At 28.8% G+C, this 20,153-nt stretch overlaps 2 protein-coding genes across 2 annotated transcripts; both read left to right on the top strand.

Moving 5' to 3' along the window:
- The first annotated feature begins 3,382 nt into the window (after positions 1–3,382).
- LOC117922400 (F-box/LRR-repeat protein At2g42720-like) lies at positions 3,383–5,247 on the top strand. Its single transcript, XM_034840539.1, has 3 exons — positions 3,383–4,555; positions 4,644–4,826; positions 5,035–5,247. Exons 1-3 carry the CDS (start codon positions 3,383–3,385, stop codon positions 5,245–5,247), a joined length of 1,569 nt encoding a protein of 522 aa, XP_034696430.1.
- A 4,890-nt stretch (positions 5,248–10,137) lies between these two features.
- LOC117921731 (UPF0587 protein CG4646-like) lies at positions 10,138–11,218 on the top strand. The gene is made up of 4 exons (XM_034839696.1): positions 10,138–10,451; positions 10,521–10,637; positions 10,717–10,875; positions 10,956–11,218. The coding sequence occupies exons 1-4, from the start codon at positions 10,350–10,352 to the stop codon at positions 11,070–11,072; spliced, it is 495 nt and encodes a 164-aa protein (XP_034695587.1). The 5' UTR covers positions 10,138–10,349; the 3' UTR covers positions 11,073–11,218.
- Positions 11,219–20,153: the final 8,935 nt, after the last annotated feature.

The raw sequence follows: 20,153 nt of genomic DNA, 5'->3' as shown, positions 1-20,153 counted from the left end.
TTATTTTTTAAAATACCTAGATAAAAATTAGTTTGATAATATTTTTGAAAATAATCCTTAAAAAATAATTTTAAAAATTATTCTTAAATATTTTTAACAACAAAATCTTATTTAAGAACTTGAATATAAAAGATAGTTTATTATGCAGTTACATATAATAATGCAAAATAACTTTTTAATTTTCAAATTAAAATATTATGGGCTAGTGCTGAATTTGAGAATTGGATTTATTTATTTTTCTATACCTTTTATATGTAAATACATAGGCAGTTGTTTGAGATCCATTGGTCAAAATTCAGTGTAAAAACAAGGTCATGTGTAATGACATGTTACTTAGATGAAGATTGAAGATGGGATAAATAATTTCCAAACCACTTGTTGCCTTGACAGTTAATTCTTGATTCTCTCATGTGGACTATGTGGAAATAAATTAATTGTTCACTTGTTTTTGCTTTAACAGTCAATTCTTGATCTCTCATTCTCTGTGTGGGAATAAACCTATGATTCATGTGTTTTTTTTCCATAAATATAAATAATATATATAAAAATTAAAACTTTTGTAAATATGATACACCCAATACACCAAAACTCATTACATGAATAAAGAATTTTTTTAAAAAAAAATTAAAATAAATTATTTTTAAAAATAAATTTCAAAGTTTGTAAATGCATAATTTCCATAACAAAAAACAAAACAAAAAAAGGTTGCTAGTCTTCCCAAAATCACTTCTAGACTTATAGATTTAAAATTTTTTTTCTTCTGTACAAATACAAAATTTGTTTGGCAATGTTTTCGAAAATACCGGTCCAGTTCACATTTTTAAACCGTTTACCTATTCAACGAGTTGTCCACTCCTCCTCCGTTGACCAATGGCCTCCTATGGCCTTCCCAGTCCAGTTCGTCCTATTAAACCGTTTACCTATCGAACGAGTTGCCCACTCCTCCTCCACTGACCGGTGGCCTCCTATGGCCTTTCCAGTCCGATTCGTTCTTTTAAACCATTTTACCTATCGAACGAGTAGCCCACTTCTCACCATTCTCTATGTTGAGAAAGGTAACCCAATTCTGGGCATGGCTATGCAATAGCAAGCCCAGCACCACAAGGCCCAATAGCCAGTTGCCTGCTTTGAGGCAAATGAGGCTTTTAAAGCCCTTGTAGCCCTTGTTATCCCTTGTGTTTCCGACATAGGATCATAATGATGGATTAAAAGTAAAATGAGATTTAAAACAACAACAGATAACATGGTGACACCACTCTACTATACTTCCATTAGTGTTAAGATTGATAAAAAATGAATTCTATATGTTATTTCAACAAATAATATATATATACACTTCCATTTTCAATATGTTTTCATATTTAATATAAAAGACGAAGAAATAAATATTACTATTATTTAACTATATATATTTTTATTTTGTAAAAATTATTTTAAATTTTAATAAAATATAAATTATATATTTATGATCTCATCAATCCAACCGTTGAATCAGTATATTTTCCAGTTTAATAATCGATCCAATTTTTTAAACATTGTAAATAACTATAATATTTTTAAATTTTAAATAAAATTTAATTTATTTAAAAATGGACATTATATAATAGCATTAACAATAAAAACACAAATCTCATATGGTAAAATTTTAAAATTATTAAAAGGTGGGTGATAATTATTAATAGTAATACAAAAAATAAATAATACAATTGGAGCTTCTATGCCTAATTTGATTTCCCTTTTCCCTTTTTTTTCTTTTTATCTAAAACTCCTAGTGAAATTAGGGAAAAGGGAGGTCAAGATTAAATTTTAAAAAGTTTAAATTTAATATCTTATTTCTCTTATTTTAACTTTTTATATAAAAATTTAAATAATTTCAAAATATAAAAAAATAATAATTAATTTTAATTACATTTGTTTCTCGTTACTATTTTGATCATAAAATTAAATATGAGAATAAAAAAAATTTATTATTTTTTTTCTTTCCTTGAACCAAACATATTATTAAAAATTATAAATTTGAAAAATTATTACTTTATATAGACTTAGAATTTTTTTCTTTTGTACAAATTCAAATTTTGTTTGAAAAAAATTCTCAAAAACAATTTTTTTAAAAAACATAAAAACAATTCTGAATTATTTTCAAAAACCAAATTTTGTTTAGAAATTCAAATATAAAAATGAAAGCTTTTTTTTTTTTTTTTTTTTTTTGGCGTGTAATTTATGTTTAAAAAATAATTTTTATTTTAAAAAATAGTTACCATACCAAGTATCAACTTTAGAATTTTGACAAAGTTATTTTAGTAAATTACTAATTTTGATTTGATGTTTTTAAAGAGGAAAGAGTAACTGTAAATATGCTAAATATGCTAAAAAAGGAAGTGGATCTTAAAACACATTTGTACTTGATTATTAAAATTATTATTAGTTTTTCAAAAAGAATGATAACATGTTAAAATATTAATAAGGAATCATCATGTTTTAAATTTTCAAATACATTTCAATTTATTTTAAAATTTTAAAGGTAGAAGATAATTGAGGTCTATAAGGAATACAACTGAGATTTGCTTCCTTTTTTTTTTTTTTTACACACCTAGTGGAATTAGGAATAGTGATTTCTATAAAAACAACACTAACCAAACATAACTCAGTTGAATTTTTTTTTAAGCAAAATGGTGAAATTTTGTGTTTTTTAAATAAGAATCAAATTTGAATATTTTTTAAAAATTCAACAGCCGTACAATAGTTATAGTTAAAGTAACTTTCCAGTTCAGGGATTAGATCAAACAGCCGTAATATTTTCGGATTATAAAATCGCACATTATTTGGAAGGTAGGAGATAATTAAGGTAGGGTAGGTATACAACTGAGATTGATTTCCTATTCTTTTTCTTTTTGTAATTTCTATTTTTCATCCCAACTGCACTTAGGAAAGGGAGTTAACATTGTACGACTGTTTTCTATCTAAGGAACCCTTATGCTCGCCTCACTCCGTTGTACTCTCATGGCAATGGACTATGGAAAATCACTAAAACTTGAGGTAGAGTTTTTTTCAAATCAGGGGGAATTGATGAGGATGAATCTTCAAGATATATATCAAGAAAGGGAATTTGTATTAGTTGTAATTAAAGTAGGATTAATATTACTTGAAATTAAATTATGATTAATATTTGTTGGAATATAATTAGGATTAACTAGTTGAGTTATAATATAATTAGAATTAAAATCATAATAAGTTATTAGAGTTCTAGTAGACTTTGGATTTCTTAGAGAAGCCTATAAATAGGCTAATCAATGTAAATCAAAGGAATGAATTTGATGAATAATATATAGATTTTTTATATATTATTACCTGCAGAGGAGACAATCTTCCATGGGTTTCAGCAATGGCGGAGGAGCAAATTGATCGAATATCGCAACTGCCTGATGACATATTGAGAAGTATCTTGAGTTTACTTCCCACCAGGGACCTTGCTCGAACCAATTTGGTGTCAAAGGCATGGCGAAAGCTATTTGCTTTTTCCTCTCTCCCAGTTTTGATGTTCCAGTCTCCGGATTTTCTCGCTGCACCTCGCAAAGACACTGATGTCTCCTCCTTTATCAATGCCATCGATTCCTACCTAAAACTCCGTCAGAAAGACGCAAGTCTTGAGAAACTCCGGCTCCATGTGCATCTCAATGACGTCAAATCGCTGTTAGACTCGTGGATCGACGCGGCACTTGAGAGGAAGGTGAAGGAGCTGGATCTATATATACTACCCAGGGGAAGGGAGAGAAGAAATCCTTATAGCTTGCCGGCTAAAATTTTTGCTGCCACAACAATTACTGTTCTCAGTTTACAGCGTGTCATAATGGAAATCTATGGTGATATAGATCTTCCGGCGCTACGAAAGTTGCATTTAGGAGAAATCCAGTGTGATGAACAACCAATTCAGAAACTGATATCAAGTTGCCCTTTGATCGATTGTTTGCGCATCGAATCTTGCCACGGGTTGCAAAAGCTTCATGTTTCGGGGCTTGCTAATCTACGTAGGCTGGGAGTACTTTGGTGTTATGAATTGAAAAGGATTGAAATCAATGCGCCAAGCCTTCAATATCTCATGTATCAACAAGGAAGACGCCCGTGTGACGTTGTCTTGAGGGCCTCTGAATTTCTCAGAGAGTTAACATTTTGGGACTCAACCATAACAGGGGATTTGTTCCAAAATCTTGTCTCTCGACTTCCGAGTCTTGAGGGATTGGGGATAAGGTGCACTAAATTGCAAAGGATTGAGATTTCGGATCATCAGCTCAAGCGATTAGACCTAAGTCTAACTGAAAAGCAGAGCAAGGCGAAACTCAAGATTGATACCCCAAATCTCCAGTCATTCAAGTATGATGGCCATAGAATGCCTTTAGCCTCTCTCATATCATCTATGAACACTTCTTCTCTACAGGAAGCTCAGATTCATTTTCTCGGCTCTGATAATTATAGCCATCTCTTCATCCCTCAATTGAAAGAATTTTTTGAAAAATTGAAGCATTGTCAAGTTATAAAACTACTCATAAAATCCAAACGGGTAAATTACCCTTCATCTCATCTCTCTCTCTTTTCTGTCAAAAATGTTTGTTATGAATCACTGCTTATTTCGGTTTGCTTGATTGAAGGAGCTCATTCTTCCCAGAAAGCTGAGGCCAATTTTATCTCCCCCTGTTTATGATATCAAGCATCTAAACATAACAGTAAGTCACTGCTGTAGAAACCACCGGTACATCATAGATCGCTTGCTTTGGATGTGTCACCCTCAAACTTTATCCATTTCATCAGGGACCAACCCCAAGTTTGTAAAGGTAATAACTTTTCTTCCTTAATGTTAATTTAAGTTTGGCTTTATTTGAATTAATTCATGTAGGAAGTTAAATAATCTTTTTAAGGGTTGTGAAAATTATATCATTAGAAACTTTTATTTAGCTTAAGACAGAGCTTTTGATTTCTTAGAAATCGATCCAAACAAGGGCCTTAGTCTAACTATGATGTTAAAATGTGATTACAATGTAGATCTTGTATAACAAGTTCAACAACAAAGAAGAGCACCCCAAGTGTTGCACATCTTGTCCCATCAAATGTTGGAGGCATTATTTGGAAGATGTTCAAATTGATGGTGATGAAAGCAGATTGGAAATTGACAGAATTATTGCGATGCCAAAGCCATCTATGTATACGCATAGTGATGTTAGGTTTAGATTAAAATGGAGATCTCAACTACTATAGAATATTAGACTTCTTTACGCTCTTTATACAAATTGATGGGATTTGCATATGACTTGATATGTGGACAGCTCCTTGTGTATGTCCCTGTCATAAGGTTTATAAGCCTTCAAAATGCATGTGGAGGTTAAATTTTTTTACTTTCCATACTTTGTGGGAGCATTAGTTGCAGTCTTTGGCATGTCCTCTTTGATAAAATTTCACCTATCCCCGTATATGGTTGTGCAGAATGCCTCAATACCTGACCATGCTTCAACACTAATTTCTTATTCTTCATTTGGTTTTCGGTTCCTTATAAATCATTTAGTGGTCAAGATTCATTCCAAAATTTTTATAATAATAAAAATGCAAATAATTTAAAGTAACATAATATAATTTTTTTTAACTTATAAAATAATAAGATATATAAATTCTAATATATATGAATTAAATAACTTTGAACAAATAACTTCACATTTAAATATTATACATATTTTATTTAATAAAATGTTTAAATATTAATGCATCTATATCTTAATATGATAATATTAAAAATACAAAAATAAATAAATATTATTAATTTTTAATTTCTTTACATATTTAAAAATTTTATAAATGTTTTAAATTATAATAATATATAAATTATATATTTATGACATCATCGATCTAACCAATAAACTATAAAATGATAACTTTTCCAGTTCATTGATTTGATTGGTCCGATTATGAAAACATTAAAATAATAAATCAAATACTAGAGTAAAAAAAAAAATTATTGTGATATAGACTATCACACAAAGACCACATTAGAGATATGATTATCATATTCAGATGAGAAAAGATATAATTATTATATTGACTAATTGATTAATCAAGAAAGAGGACTATAATACTTTAATTTATTATATAGTTAATAAATCAAATGACAGTAAAGAAAAAAATTATTGTGTTACATACTAACACACAAAGACCATATGAGAGATACGATTATCATATTCAGATAAAAAAAATACGATTATCATATTCATCAAAATATAAGAGTTTGTTTTTTCGTGTTATTTAAAAACAGTTTTTTATTTTTAAAAACATAAAACAATTTTTAAAAATTTTTAACTTTGTTTGACCGTTGTTCTCTGAAAATAATTTTTAAAAATAAAGTAAAATAGATAATAATTTTTAGAGAACAAGCAAGAGTTGTTTTCATATATTTTTATAAATAAAAGGAAAACATGAACCCGTTTAATCATATTTTTTAAAACTTATTTTTAAAAACAGTTTTTTAAGTTAAAGAATAAAAAACTGTTTTCAAAAACAAATTTCAAAAAACATGGTCAAATGGACCATAGGTTTTAGATATTCTTTTTAAAAGATTCATTTAAGAGATTAAAAAAAAAAAAAAACATCAAATATGATTTTTCCTTTAATTTTATTTTTAAGGTAAAGCTAAAAAAATAGAAATTAAGGTTGATAGTATTTTGAAAATTTTTTAATGACACTATAAATGTAACTTGTTTATTTCTTTTGCTATGAAATTGATAATCTTAGTAGAAAATAAATATATGAAATAAATAGTTTAATAATATAATAACTTTTTGGTAAACTTATTATTAAAAATAGTTTCATATCACTTTCAAGTGAATTTTTTTATTTCTTATTTTTTTGCTATTTTTTTGGTATCCTTTTAATATTAAATTTGTTTCTACACACTCTTTCTCTTCTATATATTATGGCATAATTGGATTATAAAAAAATTTCTCCTCATTAAATTTCTAAAATTAAAGAAAAAAATTTATATTTTTCTATTTTCCAAGAAATACTTAGCTTTTTAGTCATAAATTAAAAGTCTTTTTCTTAAAAAGGTTTTTTTTTTAAAAAAAAAAAAAAAGTAAAAAGATCCTCCCTACTGTCACATTCCACTTCTGTGAAACGACACCGTTTCGAATGTGCCAAAAGTTCTCGGCCAGTTGATGTTAAAAGCGGTTATTTTTTAAACTTCCGTTACCTCCCTCCTTTGAACCACTACCTCCGTCACCCATCGTCATCCATGGCCTCTCAATTCAAACCTGCCGCATTTCATAGCTTATCGACCTCAATTCAATCGATTATGCTCGTTTCATCCTTGATCAAACCCTTCTTCCACTGATTTCTCTTGGAACTCCTTTATCAGAGCCGGCACCCTCCAAGGCTCTCCACAAAATTCCTTGGCTCTCTATCTCTGAATGATTAACCGAGTAATGTTACATACCCTTTTGTCCTAAAATCTTGTTCCACCCTTAGTTCAGTGTTTGAAGGTGAACACATTCATAGCCATGTTCTAAGATTGGGTTTTGGATCTGATTTGTTTGTGTGATTCTTTAATATAGATGTGTTGTAAGTGTTTTTGTCTTGATTCTTCTCGTAATTTGTGGGTTGATATGGAGGTTAGAGATGAGGTTTCTTGGAATTCGATCATTTCAGGGTATGTGCACTGAGGGAAGGTTGAGGAGCGCGGGAGTTGTTTGAAGAAATGCCAATGAGAAGGAATGTAGTTTGCCGGACTGCAATGATAAATGTGTATGGGAAAGAAAGGGATTTTGTGGAGATGTAGAGTTTGTTTTCGGGATGCTTGTTTCGACTGATGAGGTCCAGCTCAATGCGGCAACAATGGTGTGTCTACTGTCTGCCTATTCAACTCTCTATAATTATGGAGTTGGAAGGTTCCTTTTGGTTTTTATCGATGTTAATAAGATCCCTTTGAATGCAATCTTGGTTACTGCTCTCATAGACATGTATTCTAAGTGCAGGGATGTGGAGAAAGCTTGGAGAATCTTTGATGGTGTTTCTTGTAAGAAGCTGCCTCCTTGGAATGCCATCATTACTTGAGAGTTTCCTTGTATGATATAGTCTAGGATGTAAAGCCTATTTTTCACTTGCAACTGTCATTTAGTGATCGGGTCTCATTTAAAGAATTACTGGATCCGTAAGGTATATATCTCAAGATATTAGTAGGGAAGACATTTGAGAGAGCTGATTTGGTTGCTTCCACAGCCAATGCCCATGTAGAAGTAACCAAGGAGTTTTGGCAACCCGCTCTCATGTATCATATTAAGAATGTTATTGCATTCAACGACACCAGGGAAAGGTTTATTGTGATTTAGTGGTTGCATTTCACTTGGAAGTTTTCAGCTTTGAGCTGATATCTCTGTTGAACAGATTAGGAGTTGTGTGTGTCAAGGGGTTATATCTTGTTTCTCTCTTCACTTTGGGGAAAGGGGTTTTGGGTAAAGGTTAAAAGCAACTTGGTTGGGTTTCTGCTGTAACATTTTCTGGTGGCCCATCTCTACATTTAGCTTGTGATGTTGTGAGTATTCTGATAAAAATTGTGACGTGTTATGATCTTGGAGAGAGCCCATAAATTGTAGTTGGAAGTGATGATGGTTCACTCATTTTGGTGTCCCTTCTTTTATTGAATATCAATAATAATTTGTTATCACTAATAAGTTGTTATTGCTAATAATTTTTCAGGTTTATTTGTGAGTGATTCTTGTTAAACCCTTACTTAGTATTCAGATATAAATATAAATATAAAAAATATTTTAATAATATTTTTTATAATATGTTATATTGAAAGAAAAGGGATTTTTAAAATTGATCACCTTAGGAGTTATTGTTTAGGAATTATATAAAAAAAATTAATTTTTTTTAAATTAAAAAAAAATATTTTTAAAAGTAAATTTCAAAGTTTACAAATGCATAATTTCCGTAAAAAAAAAAAAAAAAATAACCAAACAAACAAACAAACAAACTTGCTAGTCTTCCCAAAATCACTTCTAAAGCCCTTGTCATCCCTTGTGTTTCCGACGTAGGATTATAATGATCAATTAAAAGTAATATGAGATTTAAAACAGTAACAGGCCATAAACTCAAGGTAAGATGGTCACACCACTCTATTATACCACACCACTCTACTATACTTCCATTGGTGTTAAGATTGATAAAAAATGAATTATATATGTTATTTCAACAAACAATATATATATACACTTCCCTTTTCAATATATTTTTATATTTAATATAAAAGATGAAGAAATAAATATTATTATTATTTAATTATATATATTTTTTATTTGTAAAAATTATTTTAAATTTTAATAAAATAGAAATTATATATTTATGATCTCATCGATCCGATAGTTGAATTGATATTTTTTCCAATTCAATAATCGATCCAATTTTTTAAACATTATAAATAACTATAATATTTTAAATTTTTAAATAAAATTTAATTTATTTAAAAATGGACATTATATAATAGCATAAAAAAAAATAAAAACACAAATCTCATATGGTAAAATTGTAAAATTATTAAAAGGTGGGTGATAATTATTAATAGTAATACAATAAATAAATAATATAATTGGAGCTTCTATGCCTAATTTGATTTCCCTTTTTCCTTCTTTTTTTTTTTTTATCTAAAACTGCTAATGAAATCAGGGAAAGGGGAGGTCATGATTAAATTTAAAAAAAAAATTAATTTAGTATCTTAGTTCTCTTATTTTAACTTTTTATATAAAAATTAAATAATTTAAAAATATAAAAAAAATTAATTAATTTTTAATTACATTTGTTTATTGTTACTATTTTGATCATAAAATTAAAAATGAAAAAAAAATATTTCTTTTTTTTTTTCTTTCCTTAAACCAAACGTACTATTAAAAATTATAAAATTGTAAAATTATTACTTTATATAGACTTAGATTTTTTTTTCTTTTGTACAAATTCAAATTTTGTTTGAAAAAATTCTCAAAAAAAATTTTAAAAAACATAAAAACAATTCTGAATTATTTTCAAAAATGAAATTCTATTTAGAAATTCAAATATAAAAATGAAAGCCTATCCTAGGGGTCGCTTTGCTTTTGTGCCATTGGATTTAAATTTCACGAACCCTAAATTCACGATTTTTGAGCCAGGCTGAAAAACACAACCTTTGCCTGCAAATCATGATCAGATTGTGTATCCTGTGCGCGGGCTAAACAAAAGCTGCATGAGAAACCCTCTCATTTTGCCCTCCTCTCCTCCTATAAATAGAGGAGGGAGAGTAACCTCAATATTCCACCCAACTACAATTCAGAAATTAAAGAAGAAAAATGCCGAGGGTTGTGCTTCTTGCATCAGCTCGTTTGCATAACGTTGCCCTTCTCCAGCCCGAGGGTGGGAGCGATGATGAAGAAATGAACTATTTCTTTAGGGTAAACATTCAATCTTGTTCATCATTTGTTGTTTGCTTTAACATTGATGGTGTTTCTCCTACCTTGCAGCTGAAATGTGAACAATGTGGATGGATTTCTGAGAATGAAGTATGTGTTAACATGGCCGTTCAAGAACATGCCCCCGGGAGCAGCAGGAGAAACAGCCGTGTGAACTTATCTCTGAAGGTGGGTAGTATAAGCGTCATCCTCGATTATTTCTGCTCTCTCTCATTGCTCTGTTTTTGTTTATTTCTTGGTTTGGCAGTGTGAAGGGTGCGAAAGGCAGGGGACAATAACACTAGTCCCCGGATATGGACGCCCGTTGAGGGTAGATGATTGTACAAATGTGCCACTGATGGTTTTTGATTGCAACGGAATTTTCCCGGTGTACTACTCCTTCAACGGCGGATGGTCGGCCGTTACGGTAATGATATATCAATAATCATTTTATACTTCATTATTCATTTGAGCTCAGTTTTTCTGACTTCCTTTTTTTTTCTTCAGAATTCTGGCAGCAGTATTAACCTCAATCTTGTTGGGGGAGATTACAATGCTGTCGTTGATGGAGAGTGCATTGAAATCAAGGAGCTGGAAACCAAGTTTGAACCCTATAACGGGTGACAGTATGCTTAGTTTTTTGTTTAGGCGTTTCCGTTGGTTCAGGTTGTTTTTGTTTCTCCTTTTATGTTTTTCTTTCTGTTTACTTCCCATTTCGGCTCCATTTGTAATCCCTTCAGCATCATCAATATCAAAAGTTTGGTTTCTTACAACAGTTTTTACATAATCAGTATGAAACGTTTGGTTTGGGTGTAGCAGAAGCTCAAGACTCCAATGCAAGAGAGCTACAGTGGACTGTAAAATAAAAACCAAAACGGTAACCCACTAAAAAAATATAAATTTAATTTTAAATGTTTTAAAAAATAAAAATAATGATAACTAATATAATCACCAATCACCCTCATCTGTTGTGTGGGCAAACCAACAATATATAGATATTTTATTCCTGGTATTCCGATGTGGAATCAACCAAAGAGAGAATAAAATACAACATGGGTATTCAATCCCATAACCTTAAGTTAAACTGTCATGATACCACTATTATGTTATTTATTTCTTATGCAAACATTTCCATGTTAGCTAAAAAAAAACTCCTCCCAAAATTTTTATAATAATAAAAATGCAAATAATTTAAAGTAAAATAATATAATTTTTTTTAAACTCATAAAATAGTAAGATATATAACTTTGAAATATATATATATATATATATATATATATATATATATATATGAATTAAATAACTTTCAACAAATAACTTCACATTTGAATATTATATATATATTATTTAATAAAATGTTAAAATATTAATGTATCTATATCTTGATATGATAATATTAAAAATACAAAAAAAAAAATTATTAATTTTAAATTTCTTCACGTACTTAAAATATTTAATAAATATTTTAAATTATAATAATATAGAAATTACATATTTATGATGACATCATCGATTCAACCATTGATCTAATCAATAAACCATAAAATGATAATTTTTTCGGTTTAGTGACTTGTCCGATTATAAAAATATTAAAATAAGCCTTCAAAATGCATGTGAAGGTTAAATTTTTTTACTTTCCATACTTTGTGGGAGCATTAGTTGCAGTGTTTGGCATGTCTTCTTTGATAAAATTTCACCTATCCCCATATATGGTTGTGCAGAATGCCTCTGACCATGCTTCAACACTGATTTCTTATTCTTCATTTGGTTTTTGGTTCCTTATAAATCATTTAGTGGTCAAGATTCATCCCAAAATTTTTATAATAATAAAAATGCAAATAATTTAAAGTAACATAATATAATTTTTTTTAAGTTATAAATAATAAGATATATAAATTCTAATATATATATATATATATATATGAATTAAATAACTTTCAACAAATAACTTCACATTTAAATATTATATATATTTTATTTAATAAAATGTTAAAATATTAATGCATCTATATCTTAATATGATAATATTAAAAATACAAAAATAAATAAATGTTATTAATTTTTAATTTCTTTACATACTTAAAATTTTTTATAAATGTTTTAAATTATAATAATATATAAATTATATATTTATGACATCATCGATCTAACCAATAAACCATAAATGATAACTTTTCCAATTCATTGATTTGATTGGTCCGATTATGAAAACATTAAAATAATAAATCAAATACTATAGTAAAAAAAAAAAAATTATTGTGATATAGACTATCACACAAAGACCACATTGGAGATATGATTATCATATTTAGTTGAGAAAAGATACAATTATTATATTGACTAATTGATTAATCAAGAAAGGGGACTATAATACTTTAATTTATTATATAGTTAATAAATCAAATATTACAGTAATGAAAAAAATTATTGTGTTACGGACTAACACACAAAGATCATATGAGATATACGATTATCATATTCATCAAAATATAAGAGTTTATTTTTACTGTAATATTTGATTGTGATATAGACTATCACACAAAGACCACATTAGAAATACAATTATCATATTCAGATGGGAAAAGATATAATTATCATATTCACTAATTGATTAATATAAAAAAAAAAAGACTATAATACTTTAATTTATTATATAGTTAATAAATCAAATATTACACAATCATATTTGGATAAAAAAATAATACTATTATCATATTCACTAATTGATTAATCAATAAAGAGGATTATAATACTTTAATTTATTATATATAACTATATAATAATTTTATTTTTAAATTTTACTCTTTCCTCTTTAAAAACATCAAATCAAAATTTCTAATTTACTAAAATAATTTTATCGCAATTCCAAAGTAGTAAATGGTATGTTTGCTCCAAGAATTTTGTTTTTATATTTCATTCCTAAATAGAATTTTATTCTTAAAAATAATACAAAATTATTTTTTTAAAAACTTAGAATATATTCAAACAAATTGTGATTTTATACAAAATAAGAAATTATTTATCTATATAAAACGATAATTTTACAATTTCATAATTTTTAATAGTATGTTTTGTTTAAGAAATATACCAAGGAAATAATATTTAAAAAACTAATTGTTATCTATTTAATTTTATTATAAAATTGTAAAAAAAAAAATTGAATATAATTAAAATTAATTAAAAATTCATGCAATTTAAAATTATTTAATCTTTTTATAAAAGATTGAGTTTTAAGTAACATATACAAATCATTTATTAAATTTAAATCTTTTAATTATTATTTTTTAGTTTTTATCCTTTTTTTTTTCTTTTATAGATATTTTTTCAAATTTCTATTAACTTTGGTAACAAAATGTCTTTTATTCATTTTTTAGAAAAGGAAAGATTTTCATAATTTTATCTTTTTTTAAATTATTCAAATTTGATTCTTATTTAAAAAACAGAAAATTTCACCATTTTACTTTAAAAAAAAAAAAATCAACTGAGTTATGTTTGGTTAGTGTTGCTTTTATAGAAATCAATATTCCTAATTCCACTAGGTGTGTAAAAAAAAAAAAAAAAGGAAGCAAATCTCAATTGTATTCCTTATATACCTTAATTATCTTTTACCTTCAAAATTTTAAAATAAATTGAAATTTACTTGAAAATTTAAAACATGATGATTCCTTATTAATATTTTAACATGTTATCATTCTTTTTGAAAAACTAATAATAATTTTAATAATCAAGTACAAATATGTTTTAAGATCCACTTCATTTTTTAGCATATTCATGATTACTCTTTCCCCTTTAAAAACATCAAATCAAAATTAGTGATTTACTAAAATAATTTTTTCGAAATTCTAAAGTTGGTACTTGGTATGGTAACTATTTTTCAAAATAAAAAATTATTTTTTAAACATAAATTACAAGCCAAAAAAAAAAAAAAAAGCTTTCATTTTTATATTTGAATTTCTAAACAGAATTTCGTTTTTGAAAATAATTCTTAATTGTTTTTATGTTTTAAAAAAAAATTGTTTTTGAGAATTTTTTTCAAACAAAATTTGAATTTGTACAAAAGAAAAAAATTCTAAGTCTATATAAAGTAATAATTTTACAATTTTATAATTTTTAATAGTATGTTTGGTTAAAGAAAATAAAATTAAGAAATTTTTTTTTCTCATTTTTAATTTTATGATCAAAATAGTAACAAGAATCAAATGTAACTAAAATTAATTAATTAATTATTTTTATATTTTAAAATTATTTAAATTTTTATATAAAAAGTTAAAATAAGAGAAATAAGATATTAAATTTAAAAGTTTTAAAATTTAATCATGACCTCCCCTTTCCCTAATTTCACTAGGAGTTTTACATAAAAAGAAAAAAGGGAAAAGGGAAATCAAATTAGGCATAGAAGCTCCAAAGATTTGTGTTTTTATTGTTAATGCTATTATATAATGTCCATTTTCAAATAAATTAAATTTTATTAAAAATTCAAAATATTATAGTTATTTACAATGTTTAAAAAATTGGATCTATTATTGAACTAGAAAAGATATCGATTCAAAAGTCGGACCGATGAGATCATAAATATATAATTTCTATTTTATTAAAATTTAAAATAATTTTTATAAATTTAAAATAATTTTTATAAATTTTAAATCATTTTTACAAATTTAAAGTGATTTTTACAAATTAAAAAATAGATAATTAAATAATAATAATATTTATTTCTTCATCTTTTATATTAAATATAAAAATATGTTGAAAATGAAAGTATATATATATTATTTGTTGAAATAACATATATAATTCATTTTTTTATCAATCTTAACACCAATGGAAGTATAGTAGAGTGGTGTGACCATGTTACCTTGAGTTTATAGTCTATTGCTGTTTTAAATTTCATTTTACTTTTAATCAGTCATTATGATCCTACATCGGAAACACAAAGGCTTTAAAAGCCTCATTCGCCTCAAAACAGACAACTTAGCTATTAGGCCTTGTGGTGCTGGGCTTACTATTGCATAGTCATGCCTAGAATTGGGCTACCTTTCTCAAAAGAGAGAATGGTGAGAAGTGGGCTATGCGTTCAATAGGTAAAATGGTTTAAAAGGACGAACCAGACCAGAAAGGCCATAGGAGGCCACCGGTCAGCAGAGGAGGAGTGGGCAACTCGTTCGATAGGTAAACAGTTTAATAGGGCGAATTGGACCTTGGAGAACATTGCCAAACAAATTTTGTATTTGTACAAAGGAAAAAATTTCTAAATCTATAAGTCTAGAAATGATTTTGGGAAGACTAGCAACTCTTTTTTTTTTTTTTTTGTTACGAAAATTATGCATTTATGAACTTTGAAATTTACTTTTAAAAATAATTTATTTTTAATTTTAAAAAAATCTTTATTCATGTAATGAGTTTCGGTGTATTGGGTATATCCATATTTACAGAAGTTTTAATTTTCATATATATTATTATTTATATTTAAGGAAAAAAAACACATGAACCATTGGTTTATTCCCACACGAAGACCATATGAGAGATCAATAATTGTCTGTAAAAGCAAAAACAAGTGAACAATCAATTTATTTCCACACAGTCCACATGAGAGAATCAAGAATTAATTGTTAAAGCAAAAACAAGTGAACAATCAATTTATTTCCACACAGTCCACATGAGAGAATCAAGAATTAACCGTCAAGGCAACAAGTGGTTTGGAAATTATTTATCCCATCCTCAATCTTCATCTAAGTAACATGTCATTACACATGAGTTTGTTTTTACATTGAATTTTGACCAATGGATCTCAAACAACTGCGTATGTATTTACATATAAAAGCTATAGAAAAATAAATAAATCAACTTCTCAAATTCAGCATTGGCCCATAATATTTTAATTTGAAAATTAAAAAGTTATTTTGCATTATTATATGTAACTGCATAATAACCTATCTTTGATATTCAAGTTCTTAAATAAGATTTTGTTGTTAAAAATATTTAAGAATAATTTTTAAAATGATTTTTTAAGGATTATTTTAAAAAATATTATCAAACTAATTTTTATCTAAGTATTTTAAAAAATAAACATTTTATAATAGTTGTTTTTGTACATTTTCATCAAAATATAAGAGTTTGTTTTCTCGTGTGATTTAAAAACAATTTTCTATTTTTAAAAATAGAAAACTAATTTTAATTTTTTTAACTTTGTTTGACCATTGTTCTCTAAAAATAATTTTTAAAAATAAAGTGAAATAGATAATAATTTTTAGAGAACAAGTAAGAGTTGTTTTCCTCTGTTTTTTAGAAATAAAATGAAAACATGAACCCATTTAATCATATTTTTTAAAACTTATTTTTAAAAACCGTTTTTTAAGTTAAAGAATAAAAAACTGTTTTCAAAAACAAATTTCAAAAAACAAGGCCAAATGGACCATAGGTTTTAGATATTTTTATTAAAAGATTCATTTAAAAATATTAAAAAAATAGAAATTAAGGTTGATAGTATTTTGAAAAATTTTTAATGACACTAAAAATATAACGTATTTATTTCTTTTGCTATGAAATTGATAATCTTAGTAAATATATATATATATATATATATATGGAATAAATAGTTCAATAATATAATAACTTTTTGGTAAACATATTATTAAAAATAGTTTTATATCAAAATTTTTTTATTTCTTATTTTTTTGCTATTTTTTGGTATCCTTTTAATATTAAATTTGTTTCTATACACTCTTTCTCTTCTATATATTATGGCATAATTGGATTATAAAAAAATTTCTCCTTATTAAAGTTCTAAAATTAAAGAAAAAAAAATCATATTTTTCTATTTTCCAAGAAATACTTAGCTTTTTAGTCATAAATTTAAAGTCTTTCTCTTATAAAGGTTTTTTTTTTTTTTTTTTAAAAAAAGGCACAAAATATCCTCCTTACTATCACATTCCACTTATGTGAAACCACACCATTTCGAAAGGTGCAAGCTTGCCATCTGCAAAAAAATTTGAGAAAAAAAGAAAAAAAGAAAAGAAACAATCAATTAGTAGAAGAATCTTCAAGAAATTACCAATTTCAAAAATTATAATGTAAATAAGTAACAAATAAAATTTCATAAACGCATAGCAAGTGGTTATAGCAACAGAAAAATCAAAGCTTACAGCAACAAACTCAGTGGAAGCATGCACCCCCACTACTTGCACTCCCAGAACATTACCAACCTCTAATGTACACCGGTACTTATTATAATTAACCACGTCAGCTATCTATAAGATACCTAATGCTTCCCTCTGGTAATCCATCAATCACTTCCATAGGCCAGCAAACTAACTTTAAGCATAGCTACATAGGCGATCGGATGTTCTTGATTTCCATGGAATATATCCATAAAGTGATTCATTATCTTCGCAAAAATCTACTGAGTTAATGTTACAAATAGAAGGAAGAAATTTCTCTATTTTAACTTGGAATTTGGCTTCTCTTAACACTATTGATGCAGTTTGCTACTCTTCATTTTTCGTAAATTTTCCTGAAGGAACACCTATCCTAAGGGTAATACTATTGCTTTGACTTTGATAGCCTTGGGGAGACCAATGCATTCAATCCCCTCCTTAACCCATCCTCTGCAAGTATTCCTTCCAAAATAAAATATATGTATATATACATGTACGGTTCAATCTGCCTGTAAACTGACCATGCCAACCTTGTTTGGCCATCATTTTGACAGAAATTTGAATATATCCGGCTGAAATTTTCGAGTCGGCTTCAACCATCCAATCCATTCAAGTGGATGGACTCTTGTCCACATCTTCATTACTCTCCAACATTACATTCCAGACATAACAAAAATACTCATACATAATTCGTAAACTCAGGATTCATATTTCCAAAAGTTCTTCCACTTCTCAATTGTCAGGTGCCTCCCTATTGTGCCTTCTCCTATCAACTAAATCAATCAATCCCTCCATGAGAAACCAGAATTTAGCACATACCCTTCAGCCTTCAAATGATTAACCAGAATTTCATAGGCGTCATAGATCTCCTTAGATTTCATATGAGTTGCATCTTCAACTACAAATTTGTGAACAACACCATCAACTTCAACCCAACTACAACCAGAAGGCCTTTTGATCATTTTCTCTTTTACCTGTCTCCTCATCCTTCCACCTTCCTACAGAAGCATAAATGTTCAACAACAGAATGCATAAACCCAGATTGGGATCCTGCAATGTCATTGTTGTTCCACTGATTGTATCAGCTGGTTCAAGATTCCGATGGATACAGTCATCACTTAGTAAAGTACCCCAGATTATTGAATCAGGTGGAATTATCGTGTTCTGGACCAATTCATATGCTTCTTCAACATGCCCAGCCTGGCCAAGGAGATCTACCATACAAGCACAATGCTCAAGTTTAGGAGACAATTTATCGGCCATACTAGAAAACTGAACCATTCACTCTTCTACCAATCTGAGTGGTTACAAGCTGATAAAACTCCAATGAATGTGACATCATTGGGCTGCACACCAGTCATCTCCATCTGTGAAAAAACCACTAAAGAAAGAGTCACATCCATCACCATGTAAGTGTCATACCCCTAGTTATCTCACTTAATTTTTCACTAGTGTGTGGTGCTAAGGACCTTTCCTTAGCCAACCTTCCTTTCCCAGCATTTAGAAGAACATAATAGAATACAGAAATAACAAAGCAACAGGGACACACGAGGTTACGGGAATCCTTTCCCAACTTGTATTAATCACTCTTATAAGACAAAATTGCTTCTTGAACCAGAGTATAATGCACTCACCCAAGGCATACGAGAAGGAACCCTTTTCCTAACTCTCACTCTCTGTTTCAAGGTTGTAGGAGCCCTATTTAAATGACTCAATCTGCAATTACAAATTTGAATTCCCTTAATTCAAATCTTGGAGCCAACTAGGTGGTCATGCAACTGGCCAGAACCGCTCTCAACTGCCCTACATAACCACCCACCGCTGCCCTACATAACCACCCACCACCCCATATAGTGGCCTGCACATGCCACCCACTTGCACCAGCCATCATCCTTCAGCCAACTGCAGGTCAATGACGGCTTGACTTGGTCACTGGTTGTCTGAGCTAGCTGCCACTAGCTAGCTGCACTGCCATCTCGTTCAGGTCTTGCTCGTCAAGCTGCTGGTGAGTCCCTCTAACAAGTCGACCCCTCCCCCTTAAGGTCTCTCTTGTGACCGGGGTGCCCATCAGCATGTCTTTGATCAAGGCCCTCTGAGCTAGGCAGCGTGCACCACCCATCTGACCAAGCGTCTGGTGCATCAGTGTGCCTTCCTCACACTGATGTCTGAGCCCGTGTCATGTCTAGGTGCCCATGGCTTGGGCTTGTTGCTTGCTCCCCAGCTTCCCAGCAACGAATCATGGCATTGCGCCCATGGCTAATCCTTTTGTGTGCACAGGGCATTGCACCCATGTGTTGTGCGTAGGTATCTCAGTGCGAGTCAGCTATTGGAGCCATCAGACCATGGCATTGCACCTATGGTTTCATCAGATGGCTCACCGCACAAGGCTTAGGCGCCCTCGTGCCTACGCGGGGAGGGGGTAGGTTGCACCAGGCCCCGTGCCGTTGTAGCCACGGGGTGCACAACACACATGTCGTGGAGCCCATGTGTGTGTGCTCGAGTCGCGTCGTGTGTCTTAGGCATGCCAAGGCCGTGCCATGGTGCCCCTTGG

Source organism: Vitis riparia, chromosome 9 (genome assembly GCF_004353265.1).
Source record: "Vitis riparia cultivar Riparia Gloire de Montpellier isolate 1030 chromosome 9, EGFV_Vit.rip_1.0, whole genome shotgun sequence".
Lineage (NCBI taxonomy): Eukaryota > Viridiplantae > Streptophyta > Magnoliopsida > Vitales > Vitaceae > Vitis > Vitis riparia.
Note: the sequence above shows the minus strand (reverse complement) of the source record. Positions and strands in the feature narration are given on the sequence as shown.

What these genes read in the sequence shown, in the direction of transcription:
- LOC117922400 (XM_034840539.1), top strand. Translation starts at nt 3,383, where the DNA reads ATGGCGGAGGAGCAAATTGATCGAATATCGCAACTGCCTGATGACATA. An exon ending in TACTCATAAAATCCAAACGG is followed by an intron (nt 4,556 to 4,643) that starts GTAAATTACCCT and finishes GCTTGATTGAAG; the next exon opens with GAGCTCATTCTTCCCAGAAA. An exon ending in CCAACCCCAAGTTTGTAAAG is followed by an intron (nt 4,827 to 5,034) that starts GTAATAACTTTT and finishes ATTACAATGTAG; the next exon opens with ATCTTGTATAACAAGTTCAA.
- LOC117921731 (XM_034839696.1), top strand. Translation starts at nt 10,350, where the DNA reads ATGCCGAGGGTTGTGCTTCTTGCATCAGCTCGTTTGCATAACGTTGCC. An exon ending in AAATGAACTATTTCTTTAGG is followed by an intron (nt 10,452 to 10,520) that starts GTAAACATTCAA and finishes CCTACCTTGCAG; the next exon opens with CTGAAATGTGAACAATGTGG. An exon ending in GCGGATGGTCGGCCGTTACG is followed by an intron (nt 10,876 to 10,955) that starts GTAATGATATAT and finishes TTTTTTCTTCAG; the next exon opens with AATTCTGGCAGCAGTATTAA.